At 37.1% G+C, this 17,204-nt stretch overlaps 1 protein-coding gene across 1 annotated transcript in view; it reads right to left on the bottom strand.

The window, feature by feature from the left end:
* Positions 1 to 2,330, bottom strand: part of slc39a7 (solute carrier family 39 member 7) — a 9,780-nt gene extending 7,450 nt beyond the window's left edge. The window contains exons 1-2 of the mRNA XM_053236715.1: positions 2,176 to 2,330; positions 1 to 433 (exon numbers count right to left, since the gene is read on the bottom strand). The exon at positions 1 to 433 is cut by the window's left edge and continues 253 nt beyond it. Coding sequence (XP_053092690.1) covers positions 1 to 428 — 428 coding nt within the window. The 5' untranslated portion in view covers positions 429 to 433; positions 2,176 to 2,330. The remainder of the gene's footprint in view (positions 434 to 2,175) is intronic.
* Between the last annotated feature and the right edge of the window lie 14,874 nt (positions 2,331 to 17,204).

The following is a 17,204-nucleotide window of genomic DNA, read 5'->3' as shown; positions in this document are numbered from 1 at the left end:
TGGGCGTGTCCGTGATCATGATCGTGGGCGTGTCCGTGATCGTGGGCGTGTCCGTGATCGTGATCGTGGGCGTGTCCGTGATCATGATCATGGGCGTGTCCGTGATCGTGGGTATTGTCATGTTCATGATCATCTGCGTGGTCATGGTCGTGGTCGTGGTCATGGTGAAGCTCCTCCTCCTCAGGAGGAAGATTTGCCTCTGCGCTCCATTTGCTCGCACCATGAAACATCTTCACATCACCATGGTGATGTCCGTGATGATGTCCATGGTGATGTCCATGGTGATGGTCATGATGATGTCCGTGGTGATGCCCATGATGATGTCCGTGGTGATGCCCATGATGATGCCCATGATGATGCCCGTGGTCACATGACAGCACTGCTAAACCAAACACCAGCAGCAGCACAGACACATATAGGGCCTTCATCTCACCTGGAGGGAAACGAAAACACGCCGTTTATTTACACTCCTGATCAGGATGTGCATGTACACCGAGTGTGACTAGCGCTGAGCTAACACAGTGTGTAAATACTGCTGTGTTTAAGTAAGCGAGGTGTGGAACTGGAAACTGGCCGCAAACATGGAGCAAGAGATCTCCACACACTACACTACTGCGTTACGTTAGGGGAGAAAATCATGAAATCTGAAATAAATACGTCTATAAAACAATAACGATAATAAAACAGTGAGAACTTGGTATCGTTGAGGAGTCGTCGTGCACCTGGTTATCACCTGACCAATCAGGACGCAGCTCACAAAGCAAGCCAGGAGGGTGGATGGTGCGGTGAGAGTGAGCAAACGTCAGGATATAAAAAGCTTTACGACGTTTTACACCACAGCGCTGCAGAATTCTGCATTCTGATTGGTCAGAAGGTGTTGATTAATTCTCTATAACAGCAGCTCTGACTGTAGCGCAGGTTTATATTAACGCGCTCGCTCTAATACGTTATCGTTTCTATAGCAACAGCTCGTTCACAGGGACGTGTACAGACAGCAGACGCTCCACATAAACGCACTGATATAAATGTTTTTATTCACTGCTGTGGTGAAGTTTTCTTAAAGTAAGGAGACATTTATGTAACATTTATGGAAGGAGTCTCCAGTGTCAGAGGTAAAGCTGTAACTAATTCTTCCGACATCTTCAGCAGGACAGACGAGTTTACGCTTCTTTGCAGCTTCTCGGTAACATGACAAGCTGCGTTTTTTGTCATGACAGAAGAAAGAGAGGCTGGTGAGGCAACAACTGTTTACAGCTGCTATAACGTAAGCGACAACAGGAACTGACGTGTTTCACTGACATTAAACATAACTATAAACGGATAGTTGTATGATGTGTCATTCTTTAATAAATAAAATCATAATCGTTGGTGACCTGCTGTGGTGTAAGAGGAATAAAACACTTCAGGTCCTGCAGTTACAGGAAAATAATAAACTTTGGGATGGTGACAGTAACTCTGCTTCATCGCACCACTCCAGCGCTGATTATTTTCCTACAACAGCACAACACACAGCGTTTAATTCCTTTCTCTACACAAAGAAGCATTTTGGGTATATATTTTCCTGGTTCTGGTTAGTAAGTGGTACGTTTTATGACTCCACACTTCCTGCTGTCGGATATAGTGCACTTATTTTAATCTCATTCCCTAAGTAGTGTTCTTATCTAGGCCACGAATCTGATAATAACTACATCATGCTCTCCATAGTGACTAAAGGCAAATCATTTCAACCACATCAAGTCAGGACATGAATCCCAGAGAGCTTCCTGTTGCACATACTGTGTAGTGCACTAGATGGGGTGATTAATCAGCTATTAATTAGTGCCCTAAATAGGGCACTTAGTGTATGAAGCAGATATCCATTTGGGATACAGCCTATGTTACAGAAAATATTTTCTATTTGCTTCATTAATTCATTCATTCATTCATTTCTTTTAGGCTAAGCTGCACTGTAAGGGAAGAGGAAAGTGTTTTTACAGGACATATGTGTTAATAACGATAAGAAATGCATGAATGTAGTTATAAACAGATGTATAATCACAACATTGCTAATGAGTAAACAATGGAGAACTAGTGCAGATGACTAGCCGGCTAGCATGCTAGCTACGTGTTGCATAATACAACAGATATTTATCGCTGTATAATAAAATACTATATAAGATAATATAATATACTCACCGCCTGCGAAGCGTGCACGTGCCCTGTAAATCTATATTTCTGAATATATTTAATTTGAACTCTTATTTACTTAGAGGCAGCAGATCATCTGATGCTCCCTCCTTCTCTATCTAACCGACGTGGCGTTTAGTCCAGCCCAAATCTCGCGAGAACTCGGATCACGTGAATTCAGTGCGCCACAAGATGGCGGTGCTGTGTGAGAGAGCGGCTCAGAGCTGTAGCTGCTAGTGTTAGCATCTGTTTGCACTAATTTGCACAAACTTAAAGTTTTTTCTGGTCTCTTCCCCACAATTATTTATTAAGAAATAAGATAAAAGTAGTTACTTTTAAAATATTACAGAAATGTTACCCTTATTATAGCACACTTTCCAAGTTATTGAGAAAAAAATGCTCTTTTTTTGTATAAACACTTTCTGTCTTATTTTTCTGTATTACAACACATTCATTTATTCATCATTCTTGTTAAACTTTTTTATACATAAATGCAAATTTATATGCAAGAATCCTCTAATATTAGTTTTTTTGGTAGATTATAATTCTTATGTCTATGATGGGCACAAAAAACAAAAAGTCTCTGAAATGTCAAAAAAGTGTATAACCTCCTTTAAATATTTCTCTGAGTTTTGGTTTTTTATTTTCTTATTTATTGATTTTAACATATTTTTGTTGTCGCTCTGTACTTGTTGATACAGTTTCATGTAAGTTGTTTTTGGCATGAATAAAATCTGCTATTATACTTTGCCTGATGATAGGAAGCGTGGATTTCTTACATCGCAAGTGCAACAATAAACTTTACTTTATACGAGCAGTGTTTATCCAAAATCTGTGGTTTTATGGTGACAGATTTATCCTTCAAGATTCAAGACTTTATTGTCATATGTACAGGAAACAGTCTGTTACACAATACAGTAAAATTCTTACTCTGGGATTTTATATATATATATATATATATATATATATATATATATATATATGCAAAAGAGTGTATATGTGCAATGTAAACCTGGAAGCCATTCATGTGTATCCTTCATTGTCTTTTCAGAATGTCTGAACACAGCCATCTTGTAATACCAGCTAAAGTTAAAGAGATTCAATTCATAGTAAAATCCTTCGTAAGTTTTACTCTTGCTATTTATTCTTATCTACATTTATGGAAATCCAACCTGAATGTTCTTTCTGTGGCTCTGAAGACGAATCAGTGCCTAGCCTATTTGTTTAGACGTCCCTATTCAACCTCATTCAGGAGATCTCGCTACTTATTTTTCCCTCATTCAATAACTCATTCGATATCACAGAAGAAATGGTCCTGTTGCTATTCAGTAACATGGGTTCTGTCCTTCTGGACAATGCTGTTAAATCCTGTGCTGGTTGGGCAAATATCACATCCACGAATCCAGAGTGACAGCCATGAAACCTAATTTTACTTTAGTTTTGTAAGAGATAAAAGCTTTCGCTGATTCCCTTTTTTAAATTACAAAGAATGAAAAAAGCCATTAAAACATCTCAGGCTTTAAATAAGATTATCGCATCCATTATAAATGAAGACACTACTTTAGGTTAGAGTTTAAAAAGGGTTAAAAAAATAACCTTCTTATCATCCCTTGTACTTATGTTAGATTCCTCTATATATGTATTTTGTCTCATTGTTTGTTATATAAAGTTGTATGTTTTGTAAGCATTCAATAAAAAATTAGCTTTAATTTAAAAAAAGCTTTGTTTAAGTTAGAAATCCCATTTTTTTCCGTAATCATTTTCAGCTTTGAGTCGAAAACATAGTTAAATCATTAACTTATTAACCACACATATTGGAACAAACCTAAAGTTTATGTTGTTGACCTTTTTTTTAAGAAAAGGTTTGAACATAATCTAAATCTCTTAAGATTAATAATAATAATAATAATAATAATAATAATAATAATACATTTTATTTGTTGGTGCCTTTCATAACACTCAAGGACACCTTACAGTACCACAAGAAAAACAACATACAATAAGAGCAGCATAGTTAAAATAAATACACAATATTAAAACAAATTTAAACAAATGTGTAAATCTGGGATTTGAACTGTGAACTGGAGTCCAGATGACGGATCTGCAGTGGGACTGAGTTCCAGAGTAACCTTCTAGTCACTAGCTGAGAACCTTAGCCACGAAGCCAGGGGTTAGTAGCTGCTGGACCAGCAATACATTTCAGCAGACCAAACCGAGTATGTGAAAACATACAGTAAGCACAGCTGATAAAATATGATTTATAAGACACAAAATAGAGGTGTCTCATCTGCTCAGAGTCCATGGCTCTAGTAAAAAGTGGTAATGTGAAGTGCCACTATGAAACAAAGAGTATAAACTTCAAAACATTTGTTTAACAGCCGTAATCTAACTAATGATTTAGCATTCAGTCATGTTAGTCGTTTATCCGGACCTTTTGTACGCAACAACATTTCTGTAACTAATTTTCTATTTCAGTTCAAAACAAATTTTATTTCAAGCAAGTTTAGTTGAATATCTCTGCTCTGAGCTTCCACTGCCCTTCGATAAGAGTAATTTAAATTAATTTATTTGTCCATAAACACTTATCTGAGTAATATATTTCTTTCAAAAAGTTAAACATGAATGCTCCTGGAACAGCAGCTCACACTAGATCAAAGACTTTTTGGTCCTAAATTTATCGTCATGGCTAAAGGATGTGGATAAGAAGCCTCCTAGATATGTAAAGTCAACACAGTGAAGGTCGTTGCAGACAGTAGAGTGATACTCTTCATGTCCACTAGAGAGCGCAATCCACAGAACTGTAATTCATGTACCCTGATCACTCACTGTTACTCATCACATACTGGACTATACAACTTGTCTATAATATCAAATCAAAGCCAGATTGCCTCAGCTATCATGTTGAATAATCCTGTTTTCCTCACTGGACTGTGTCCTGCCTCTTGCTTTCCGAATTATCCCTCGTGCTTTTGTCTGCAAACCACACATGGAATATTTCAAGGTTCAAGGTTCTGTATTTGTCACATACATATTACATACATGTGATGTAATGTAGTGAAATGGGTTTCCTTAGTGCCTCGTCCCACAGAATATAATAAAATAAAATAAAAACTAGTAGCCTATTATGTAAAAAAGTTTAGCATCCATTAGAGTAATGAAATGTAGAATATGATATATGGATAAATAGAATATGTTATAAAAAAAATAAAATAAAATAAAAAAAACCCAGATATACGGAGCTGTAGTGTGCAAAAATATTGTCTCATATTTTAAGATATTGGCTTTGAATTAAAGACTGTCTTTGTCATTTCTTTCAATTTCCCCTCTGTTTAAAAAATGCAATAATAATAATAATAATAATAATAATAATAATAATAATAATAATAATAATCTGCTTGTAAAACCCTTCTGGAATAATGTTAATATAGGGTAAAACAGGTAAAACTTTAACTATATGAACTGTACACATATTGGAACAAACACAAGCAGGCTATAGAATATAAATATAAATATAAATATAAAAAGTTATTGTTGCTGACTACATTTTTTTAAAGGTAAATAATCTAAATCTATATTCAGGTTCATTTTCATTTAAATGAGAATATATCATTTGCACAGTTTATAAATCTTATTGTAAATTACTGTAATCCTGTAACACTTTCACATCTTAAAAAAAAAAAAAGGAATTTCTACCCTGAAAGTCGGCTTTACAGCATAAGAAAAACCTTTTCAATTTCTATTTCATTTTACTAAATTATAAATCATTAACACAGCAACCTTGATCAAGATGAAGAGACTACTGGAGATGAATAAATGAATGAACGAATGAAAGAAAGAATGATTATTACACAACTTGAGGAATAGAGAATAGAATAGAGATGGTAAAAACTATAGTGGTAAAAAGTCTCTCTTTTTTTCGCTTAAACGCTATCTTACACCCGCTGTCCAGCTAGTCCGTTGCTGACCCTCTGTCTCTGTGTCTCAGTCACCCCTCTTCAAGTTCAGCCCACTACCCCTCTGCTCACACACACACACACACACACACACATACACACCTCCTATGACCCTTAAGCCGCGGGCGGGAAGAGTGCCTTTTGTCTCTATGATAAGCAGGCCAATTCAATATCGCTCGATTCCATTACAGACATCTGCATATCGAGCATCTGCTCCCCAAATCACATTTGTCTGACTCTTAAAACCCCGAAAGCCCCAGATGACCCAGTGTGACCCCAGAACCCCTCCCCTGACCTCGAACCCCTCGCACTTTTTTCTCAAAAACGGCTAGAAACGGAGCGGCCCGAGTTCAAGGTAAAGGTCCTTCCCTTTCTCTGTGTGTCCGTAATCATATGCGTTGCTTTTTTTGCTGTTTTTTACCGTCTCTGTTCACACGCACACAAACACAGGCGCTGCCCAGCCGTGTAAAAGACTAACTGGGGGGGGGGGCTATAATTTGAGTTTGCAAGGATTGTCTCTTAACTTTTTGTTTGCTTGATTCTAAACGTTTTCCCGCTTTCGTGAGAGTCACGTCTGTTTCAGATCGTCGTGTGAAGAGGTTAAAGCGACAAGTCAAGGGCGAGTCTTTTGAAACCGAAAGGTTCTGTATTATATTGACTGAAAAAGACTAGACATAAAATATGTTTCATTATATCACTATAAGGATCAGGAAGATGTTTTAGTAAAACACTGAGTGAGGTGGTGTGATGAAGCGGAGTTACTGATGCCATGACGAGGTTGATTATTTTCCTATAAAATTACATCCCCAAGTGTTTTATTCCTCTTACACCACAGCAATTTACCATTTTATACAGGCACAGTATTGCGTATTGTGCAAAAGTCTTAGGCACCTTTTTTTTTTAGTACAAACTTTGTTATAGATGTTTATTTTCTGACTTCTACATTATTGATTCAGTACAAAAACATTTTCGATTCCAAACATTAGTTTTCCAGCACAAAATGAAACGTTACAGAAAAATGTTTGTACGTCAGTAAAGAAAGCAGCAGATTCCATAAGAGACACTTTTCAGATAAAAACATAATGAAGGCTGCTGGGTTTCGCTGCAGAAATAAAAAGCGAGTCGACAGTCAAAGTCTCCAGAAGAACTGTGGCTGCTTCTGCAAGATGCTCAGTAACACCAGCTCATTTCCTTATAAAACTGCACACACTGCACCTCAGATACTGCTTTACTTTAAAGCAAAGGATCGTCACACCAGATATTGACTTTGTTTCATTTATAACTGTTTACTGTTTACTCTTTATAGTATTTTTTAATGTAGAACGGCTGTGAAACAAGTCAGTTCGTGTTCTCACTTACGTTATAGCAGCTAGAAACAGTGCTTCCCTCACCAGCCTCTCTTTTATTCTCTCTGTTTAAGTTAATAAGCCAAAAAAATGCAGCTTGTCATGTTACTGAGAAACTACAGAGTGTAAACTCCTCTGTCCTGAAGATGTCAGAAAACTTAAAGTTACAGCTTTACCTCTGACACTGGAGACTCCTTCCATCAATGTTAAATAAACACATTTCTCCTTACAGAAAACTTCTTCACCATATCAACGATTACACACGTTTTTAATCCGTTTATGTGGAGCGTCTGCTGTACACGTCCCTGTGAATGAGCTGTTGCTATAGAAACGATAACGTATTTTCAGGTATTCAGATAATGTTTCCTGTCTCTTCAACGTTGCCATCGAATGACGATGAGACCAGAATATGAGCTGCTCAAGTGACTGAAGGTTCCAAAGACACTGTTTTTTATTTTAAATTTAATCAGCTTTAATGAGAACGCAGATAAGAAGCTTCCTACATATACAGTAATAAAAGTCAACACAGTTACAATCTCCAGAACCGAGATGAAAAGTAGGAGCTGTGTTGATTCCAGCACCTTAAAAATCTTGATTTTATCTACTGACTTATTTTATATTAGATAGGAAATCATCATCAGCATATTGAGGAGGGTAAAATCTCATGTAAGGCCAGCAGTGTTGATGTTGCAGTTATACCATTAGATAAATATTGATGATAACTGGGGCAGGAATACATCCTTGATTAACATTAACTGGATCAAATTCAAGTCCATAGTTATGACCATTGCTGATATGTGAGTGTGAACCTCTTGGTAAATACCTCTTGATGGCTTCAGAGGAATTCAGTGAGATGTTAACTTGAAGTGACAAACGCTTGATTGCGATAAGGTCTTCTGCAAATTTGCCAAAGCTCCTTCATGTGGAGCAAAAATGGAAGGAGATCCAAAAAATGTGTCAATAGGGTTTAATAAAAGATTTCAAAGATTTTCAACCAGCGCTTAAGACACTGGTGTACTCTGAAGGAATCGATAAATCCACTGCTTTAGCTGTATAATTGTTTCTAAAAGCAGCTTTGCCTTTCGTTTGCTCTGTAGGAAGGAAGTTTCTGCACCATGACATTACATTTGTAGAAGTACATACAGTATTTCTGTAAAATGCACTTTTCAAGAAAGCAGAAAAAGTTTCACCGAACCCAAAAGCTGACAGCAGAAGTGGATTGAGATGTCACATCAGAGCCTGCTCATGGTTTCGCTTGGACTGTCTCGTTATTGAGCAGATTAGCCATCAGACGTGACGTTGGTGGACGTTTCTCCACGTTGCTCCAGATCTGACTGGTGGATCTTGAGCCAGACAGAATGTGTGGATTGGGACCAAAGCTGCCGTGTTGCCTGTAATCCTGTTAGTGATGCTTGTACTGTAGAGATCACACTGAGTCTCTCTGTGCCGTGTTCAACAAATATATCACTCAGATCTTTAAACACAGCGTCTGAAGTCTAGAGCCAGAGTGTGTGTGTGTGTGTGTGTGTGTGTGTGAGAATGATCATCTATGTTCTCAGATCGTATCCTGTTTTAAATACAGGTGAATGTTCTGGGTTTTTTAAAGCAAATCACCCAATGTAAATGTGTCTCTCTTCTTTTTTTTTTTTTTTTTTTAATTATTATCTAATAAACTCTTATGTTCTGTTCTCTGTATTGACTGTGATTTTTTATATTTTTAGCAAAACAGTCATGAAATATATTAAAGAATTCCTTATCTATCTTCTCTTCATCTCAGGGCTGAATACATACGCTGCTATACATCAAATAAAGTGTAAAAAAAGTACAAGAAATAAAACAGCATAAGCGATATAAGAGATAAAAGAGATAGACATAAGAGATAAAATAACGTAAAATGAAATAACTGATAAAGCAGCCAGAAAAACAAAGTGTATATAATGTAAAAAAAACAACATTTTAGTATTGTACTGCTTTTAGTATTAAAAGAAAAATTATTAAAAGGTCATCAGCATCCTCATGTTTGAGTCTTTATTTGTTTTTTTGTTTTTTTATTTTAGAGTAAATGGCTGTTTTTGTAATTTTGTATTATTTATTTTTTACATTTTCCACTAGAAAATCATCTGGTTCAGCGTTTTGAACTACAAAGCCGCTTCACTTCTTTCTCCTCCTCTTTTTCAGCAGAAGTTGAATCTCTGATATAAATAAATAAATAAAATGGTAATTAAATCAAGCATATAAAATTTATTGTCAGAAAAAAGTGTTTCATGTTTTAAAAATGAATAAGAAGTCATCATCCCTACATGTTCATCCACACGGTTAAATCTTCATTTGGTTTTTATACTTAACCTCTACTGTTTCCACTGATATTTTTGAGAGTAAGTCATTGCTGGTTTATAAGTTTGTTTTATTTCTTTACGCATCTTTTGCATTAAAAGAGTAAAAGAGAGTCTCATTTGGTCTTTCTCTCCTCCAGAGTGACACTTTTTCAGCAGAAGCAGAAGAATGCCTGTCATCCACCAAACCTCACAGCCTTCTGTATCATTTATTCAAAACGAGTGAAAATAAGACACTTTCTGATCTCCAGTTGTCTTGGCCAAGTAACGGACAACCTCACACACACACACACACACACACACACACACACACACACACACACACTGGTGTTTCTATCTCTGTGAGGTGTTTTCAGTAATGTGTGTGTTACTGTAGCCTTAGTAACTAAGCCTTAGTTCTTTAACCATGCTACTCAAATAGAAAACGTTTAGCTAAAATAAAGCTGATTTTATCCATATGAGGATATCTGGTCCTCATAAAGTGATGAATACACACACACACACACACACACACACACACAGACTCACACACAGAGCAATTTTAGGTAATCGCTCAATAGGCGCATTTGCGTGGACATTGACCGGAGTCAATTGCCTGTCAAATGCTACGCGCGATTAGGCAGCAGTGTCCACAGCGAGGATAATGTGAGGAGCCTCCCATAGAGCCTATTTCTCTCCCACACACACACACACACACACACACACACCTCTTTCATCTCTGCACACAGTTCAATGTTAATGTCCAGCGGTGTCCGGCCTGACGAGGCCCCGCCCTCTTTTCTCACCCTCATCTCCTCTTGTGCTGGCCAGCTGGCTGTGACCTTTGACCTCTTCGACCTCATTCGTGACCCCTGCACCCGTTCCCACGCCACGCCCTTTTGTCCGGACCGTGCCATGGCAACGCCTTAGCCGCTGCTGCCACGGTAACAGATGGACAGAGCCCTGGAAATAACTTTGTCCAAACCTGGAGTAGCGGACAATCTGCCCTCGACCCCCCTCAGTAACACACACACACACACACACACACACACACACACACTCATTCCAACACAGGGCTTCAGGTCATGTGATCTGATGAAGTCATTATCATGGCTAATCTAATTCACCTTGACATGAACACCGTAAACGTAGAGATGATGAATGTTATTTGGATCACTCGTCACGATCACCTGCTTTTATTTTAATCAAAAACAAATGTATTTTATATCATATTTATGATATTTATCCAGAAAGACACCATCATTACAGATTTAAGGTTGAATCAGTGTCTTTCTTTCTCCTGGAACTGGCAGATGATACTTTAAACCTGATTAAAGAATATGTTTAATCATACTGTATACCAAGGGTTAGTCATTACAAGACGATATTTAACTCTGGGGTTTAGGGGTGTTTTAATGATTTATATGACAATGCTTAGAAAAAATGTTATGTATATTATATTAATTTATACTGCAGCACTGTTGAATTCTCAAATCTGAACATATTGATTATAAAAGCAGCTCTGACAGAAATGCAGCTGCAAATCATTTCTATTCTATTAATGCACTCGTTTTAATACGCTATCGTTTCTATACAGGGCGTCAAAGTCTCCATAAAGAGAGGAAATCATCAATTTTTTATCATCATGTAACTTTAGTTACAAAACCTCCTCTACATGATCGCCGTTTCTTTGTAAACACACTCGGAGTCGTCTCTCTCACTCATGATGAGCATCTGCTGTTACGCATGTACCTGCATCTCCATCGTAACCTAGCGACAGCTTCCTGATCCAGCCATGAGAATGATTTCAGTACGATCTTCTTTTGTCCAAAGCGTTCTTAAAGGCTATCTGAAAAAAAATTATATATAATATAAACTAAATATGAAACGTTTTGGAAGACATTTTGCTCAAAAGTGTTATTTTCCCCTGATGTATGGAGGCTTTTGGGACACGCTGTAGTAACAGCTCATTCACAGAGCCGTGCTCCACGGGATAAAAACGTGCGAAATCGTCAACATGGAGAAGACGTTTTCTGTAACGAGACGTTTATTTAACATTTGTGGAAGGAGTCTCCAGTGTCAGATATGAAGCCGTGACTTTAAGTTTTCTGACATCTTCAGCAGGACAGAGGAGTTTACGCTTCTTTGCGGTTTCTCTGTAACATGACAAACTGTGTTTTTTTTTGTTGTGTTAATTTAAACAGAGAGAATAAAAGAGCGGCTGGTGATGGAACGACTGTTTCTAGCTGCTATAACGTAAGTGAGAACACGAACTGACGTGTTTAGTGGATGTTTCACAACATTAACTATAAATGAAAAAAAGAATGAAATGTTTTTTCTTTAATAAATAAATAAAATAATTATTGGAAAATTGCCTTGGTATAAGAGGAATAAAACACTTTACAGCATGCTGTTATTGTTAAATAATTAACTCCATGGTAGGAACAGTAACTCCACTTCATAACATCTCCCATAACTCCATGGAATAAAGACGCAGCAGTCTGAGAAAGCTGAATGTAGCCAGAACTTAAACATCATCCAGTCATTAGATATGGTGATGAATTTTAGCCCAGATTCCAAATTCAGTTAAAAACTTTAAATGTATCTGATTATAGACAGAAATAATAATAATATAATATTTGGCCCCAAATGATCCACTATCTAAAAATTCTGAATAAATAAGGTAAAATTTTGACTTGACTCAGTGATGATTTAACTACTAATTAAGTCATAACTATGTCAGATTTCTTTTATCATGGTGTATGATCACACTGATTCACACACACACACACACACACACACACTCAGTGAATAGCTCCTAGCACAGAGTTGGAGTACAGCTCCATAAACAGCTCCTGAAGAACAGCCTGGCTGTAGATGTACTCCTGCTGGGCCGAGCAAAGTGTGTGCGTGTGTTTACTTGTTTATTCACTGTAAGGGTCAAAGGTCAGCCTGGCTCTCTACAGGGAGAGGAAGTGTGTTTGGATGGCACGAGTGTCCGTCTTCACAGCCATAAAGTTTGAGTGTGTGTGCGGGAAAGAAAGCCGTGTGTTTGTTCTGCACTCCATAAATGCTAAATAAACTTTACGGCCTCCGTACAGAAAACTTCATCACATCAACGATCACACACGGTTTGGTAAAGCGTACGCCGTCCACGTCCCCGTGTACGAGCTGTTACTATAGAAACGATAACGTATTCGATCGAGCGCATTAATGTACATAAACCTGTGATTTACTGTCAGAGCTGCTGTTCTAGAGAATTAATCAACACCTTCTGACCAATCAGAATGCAGAATTCAGCAGTGGTGTAATATTTAATCATATTTAATAAACCTCCTGATGGAAATGAGAGAAAGCTCTGTCCTGATTATGACTTATTATGATTCTTCTTAGCAAATCCACTTTAAACAGTGTTCTAGCAGTTTCCGTCACACTGCTGCACTTGTACTCTCTCCTGTTTACTGACATTTTCTCCAAAAATCAGGACGTTATCATCAATTCATTGGAGCGTTATGATGGCCATCTTTTATTTCATTCATTAATCAGATCACTAGAGTTCTAAAGAAATGCTAAAATGTTTTCAGAGCTTCTCCAGTGATAGCTACTTTCACTAAAAAAAGATTGTATGATATTGAGAATGGTTAGTTTCTAAACACGATTGCGTATCGCGTACGAACCCCGACCCCCAGGCGTTAGTCTGATCACTCAGACAGTGCCACTTGGTCAGTTTTCTCGATCAGTCCGTTCTGCATCTGCATCCCTCTGTCCCTCTCATCCCCCTCCTCCTCCTACCCCCTCCTCTCTCTCCGCATTGTGTCCGAGGAGATTTTCTCCATTGAGGTCCAATCTCTTAGGAAACCCCAGTCCTGCATGAAATAAGAAAGAGAGAGAGAGAGAGAGAGAGAGAGAGATGGGGGAGTGAAAAGAGGGGAGAGGAAAAGTAGGGGACAGAGGGAGAAAGCGTCAGTAAGGGTTGAGCTCGGACAGAGAGCGGACGCAGAAAGAGCAGAGCGGAAAATAAAGTCCAACAGAAGAACGCCAAGAAGAAGAAGAAGAATCAATGGAAGAAGAAGAAGAAAAGGAAGAAGAAGAGGGTGAAGTCAGAAGAAGTGTGAATCTGAGGCAGGGATTTGAACACAACTTTTTATTTCTTTTCTCTTAACTTCCTTTCTTTTTTTAAATCCCAACAGGCCTTCGATTGAATATTTATTTTAAAATGCTTTGACTTTGACGCATCTTTACAGCTTTGCGATGTTGCGTTTCGGCTCTTTGTGTCGAGCGAAGGCGTTTTGCGAGGACCGGCTCTATTGTGCGACGGCAGCTGTGGGTGTCAGGACAGAGGCCTACTGCTCAAAAGGAGGGAACACACACACACACACACACACATACACACTCACACACACACACTCGCGCACACACACACACAGAACTCAGCATTCACCTAATCAGCAGGCGTTTCGATGTTTGAACAGTGAGATCAGACGAGCCAGATTAGACCTGTTTCATTTTATCGATTGATATTTTAGTAACTTTAGACTCTCGATGCTCTGTAGTGCTCAGGGTGCAGATGTTCCTCTCCGTTCTGCAGCCTTCAACGGGGCATCTTTAGTATCATTAGAGGTACTTTAGCGGACGGAGAAGATGGTGTGTATCTTTAAACACAATTTTAACTCTGTTCCAGTTTCAGGTCAGCTGAAAGTTTTCTGAATGTTACAGGACACGCAACCTGTTGAGGTTTTTCAGAACCTTTCTGTAACATTTGAAAACATTCCTACAACGCTGCTGTTACTTTTTTTATTTATTTATAGCAAACATTAACATAAAAAGTTTCCATGATGCCATCTGTGTGAGTAAAACACACTTCAGAACATCACAGGGAAGCTATTTTTATAGTCTTGACCTTATTAAAACATGTCAAGAACATTAACTGAACTTTTTTATATCAATCTCTTATCAAAAAAATATTAAGCTCAAATGTTTAATAGGGATTGGCATTTTAACCAATTTTTTATATAAAAAACCTACATTTTTAATAGCAGTCAGATATTTTGACAGAATATTTTATATCGCTGAAGAATGTTTCTAAAACATTCAACAAAAGCGTCTTTAACCCACAAAACCAACAAACACAAAACTGTTTACTGTGTCGATAACATACTGAGGATAAACATCAACAAGCCTAACAATGTAAAATAGACTAAAAACTAGCTTAAAACTAGCTTATTAATGCACAATACCTGAAAAACTACCTTTACAATCTAGCTTAAAATAGTTTAACTATGTAAAATACATTTAAAAAATATAGCTTAACAATGTAAAATAGCCCAAAAACTAGATTAGCTATATAAATTAGACTTAAAACCTATTTTAAGAAATAAAATAAAATAAAATAAAAGCTTCAAAATAGCTTAACAGTGTAAACTATGCCAAAAGAAACTAGCTTTACTATAAAAATTAAACTTAAAAACTATTTTATAAAAAATAAAAAAATATATAAAAAAGCTTTAAAATAGCTTAACAATGTAAATTACACAAAAACTAGCTTAGTTGTATAAATTAGACTTAAAAATTATTTTTTAAAATAGCTTTAAAATAGCAAAATAAATAAATAAATAAAAACTAGCTTAACTATATAAATAAAAGAAAACAATTAGCTTTAAAAACTAGTTTAACAATGTAAAATAGCCCCAAAACTAGCTTAGATGTATAAGTTACACTTAAAAACTAGGATTTTTGTTTTTTAAAAAATAGCTTTATAATATCTTAACAATGTAAATTACAAACTAGCTTAACTATATAAAATATATAAAATAATTAGCTTTAAAAACTCGCTTAACAATGTAAAGAAACAGAAAACTGAAGCAGCATCCAGGATGCATCTGATTTACTGGACATCACTGAACCTTCAAAGCCACTTTCAGGGTGTAATTACTTTTCTTTTATAACTTTTTGACCTGTAAAGTTTTTATTTCTGACAGGAGTGTGTTATTATAGTTCTGATTTCTATAAATTTGAGCTCGAATATAAACTGTGAGCTGCTTTTAGACAGTTTGGATGTGGATGTTAGTTTAATCTTTTCTCCTTTTTAAGACTTTATTGAGTGTAAATGTTTTAGTTTCAGTTTCAGTTTAGTTTTTATAGCTGTATGAGCTAAACTCATGAGAAACCAGGCATGTGCTTTCCCAGCATTCTGTATTTCAGTTTATAGTTAGTTTCCCTTTATTCCTTAGTTTAGTCACTGTTAAAGAAGTGTAGTTTTAGTGTTACTGTGTGTGTTGTGTTGTTTAGAAAGGAAAGAATAACAGCACATTGTGTAACTGTAGAGTACGAAGGTGTAGAGGTAAAAAAGGAGAAAGCAGGCGTGTATGTTTCTGACAAAGTATAAAATTAAAAACAACACACTCTTCTCATATCTCTTCTCTCTTCTTTCCTCTTTACTTTCCTCTCCACATTCCCTTCTTCTTCATTCAGTTCATTAGATACAACTCATTCTTCTTACTGGTCATTACATCATGCAATAGTAGTACAACAAGGGGATTAGAGAGAGAGAGAGAGAGAAGAAAAGAGAGAGAGAAGGAGAGAAAGATACAGAGAAGGAGAGAAGGAGAGAGAAAAAGAAAGAGAGAGTGAAAGAGAAGGAAACTTGCATGTTGCTTGTGTGTGTGTGTGTGTGTGTGTGTGCTTTGATCTTTAAAGCTGTGAGACATTGTGTAGTAGTATTGTGTGTGTGTGTGTTCAGGGTGTGTGCAGTGACCCCAACACCACTGATCATTGTGTGTGTGTGTGTGTGTGTGTGTGTGTTATATTATAAAACATTTTGTCAGTGATTTGTTCAGAACCGTCTCTCAGGTGAACGTTTCCTGTAAGAAGCAGGTGCAGTGCAGAGGACAGGAAGCTTTTTACACACCAGCAGTGTGTAGGATTTCACACCATCACTGTGTCAGTGGCTTGGTAAGAGGCCAGAGGTGAGCTAGACTCCGCCTCCTCACATCAGATCCAGGGCTAAACCCAAAAAAAAGAAACTTTTACACTGAGAAAGAGAGACAGATGAAGAATAGATAAAGGCTGAGTCTGCTGCTTTCGTTTGTTTTTCCATTTCAATTGTTGTTTCCAAAAAGTTGTACACGAATGAGATGTTCCAGATGTTCGCATTTTTCTCCTTTGCCAGTTTTTCAGTATTTCACACCGGAAGTGTGTCAGTGATTATTAAATAGATCACAGATCAGCGTTAGCACCTGATGTGCTGCTGATATGGAGCGCTACACGTGAAGGAGGACGACATGACGGCTGCAATTCCAGAATATTTTAATCATGAAAAGTGTATTTCTGCACACGATGATGCCATTTTGATCAAATCTTTCATAAAAGCAGAGTAAGTCCACATGGTAATCAGAGGATAATCTGCGGAACAGCGAACAGCTCGACTC

The sequence above is a fragment of the Pangasianodon hypophthalmus genome, chromosome 9 (assembly GCF_027358585.1).
Source record: "Pangasianodon hypophthalmus isolate fPanHyp1 chromosome 9, fPanHyp1.pri, whole genome shotgun sequence".
NCBI classification, from domain to species: domain Eukaryota; kingdom Metazoa; phylum Chordata; class Actinopteri; order Siluriformes; family Pangasiidae; genus Pangasianodon; species Pangasianodon hypophthalmus.
This window is presented reverse-complemented; position numbering and strand designations above follow the sequence as displayed.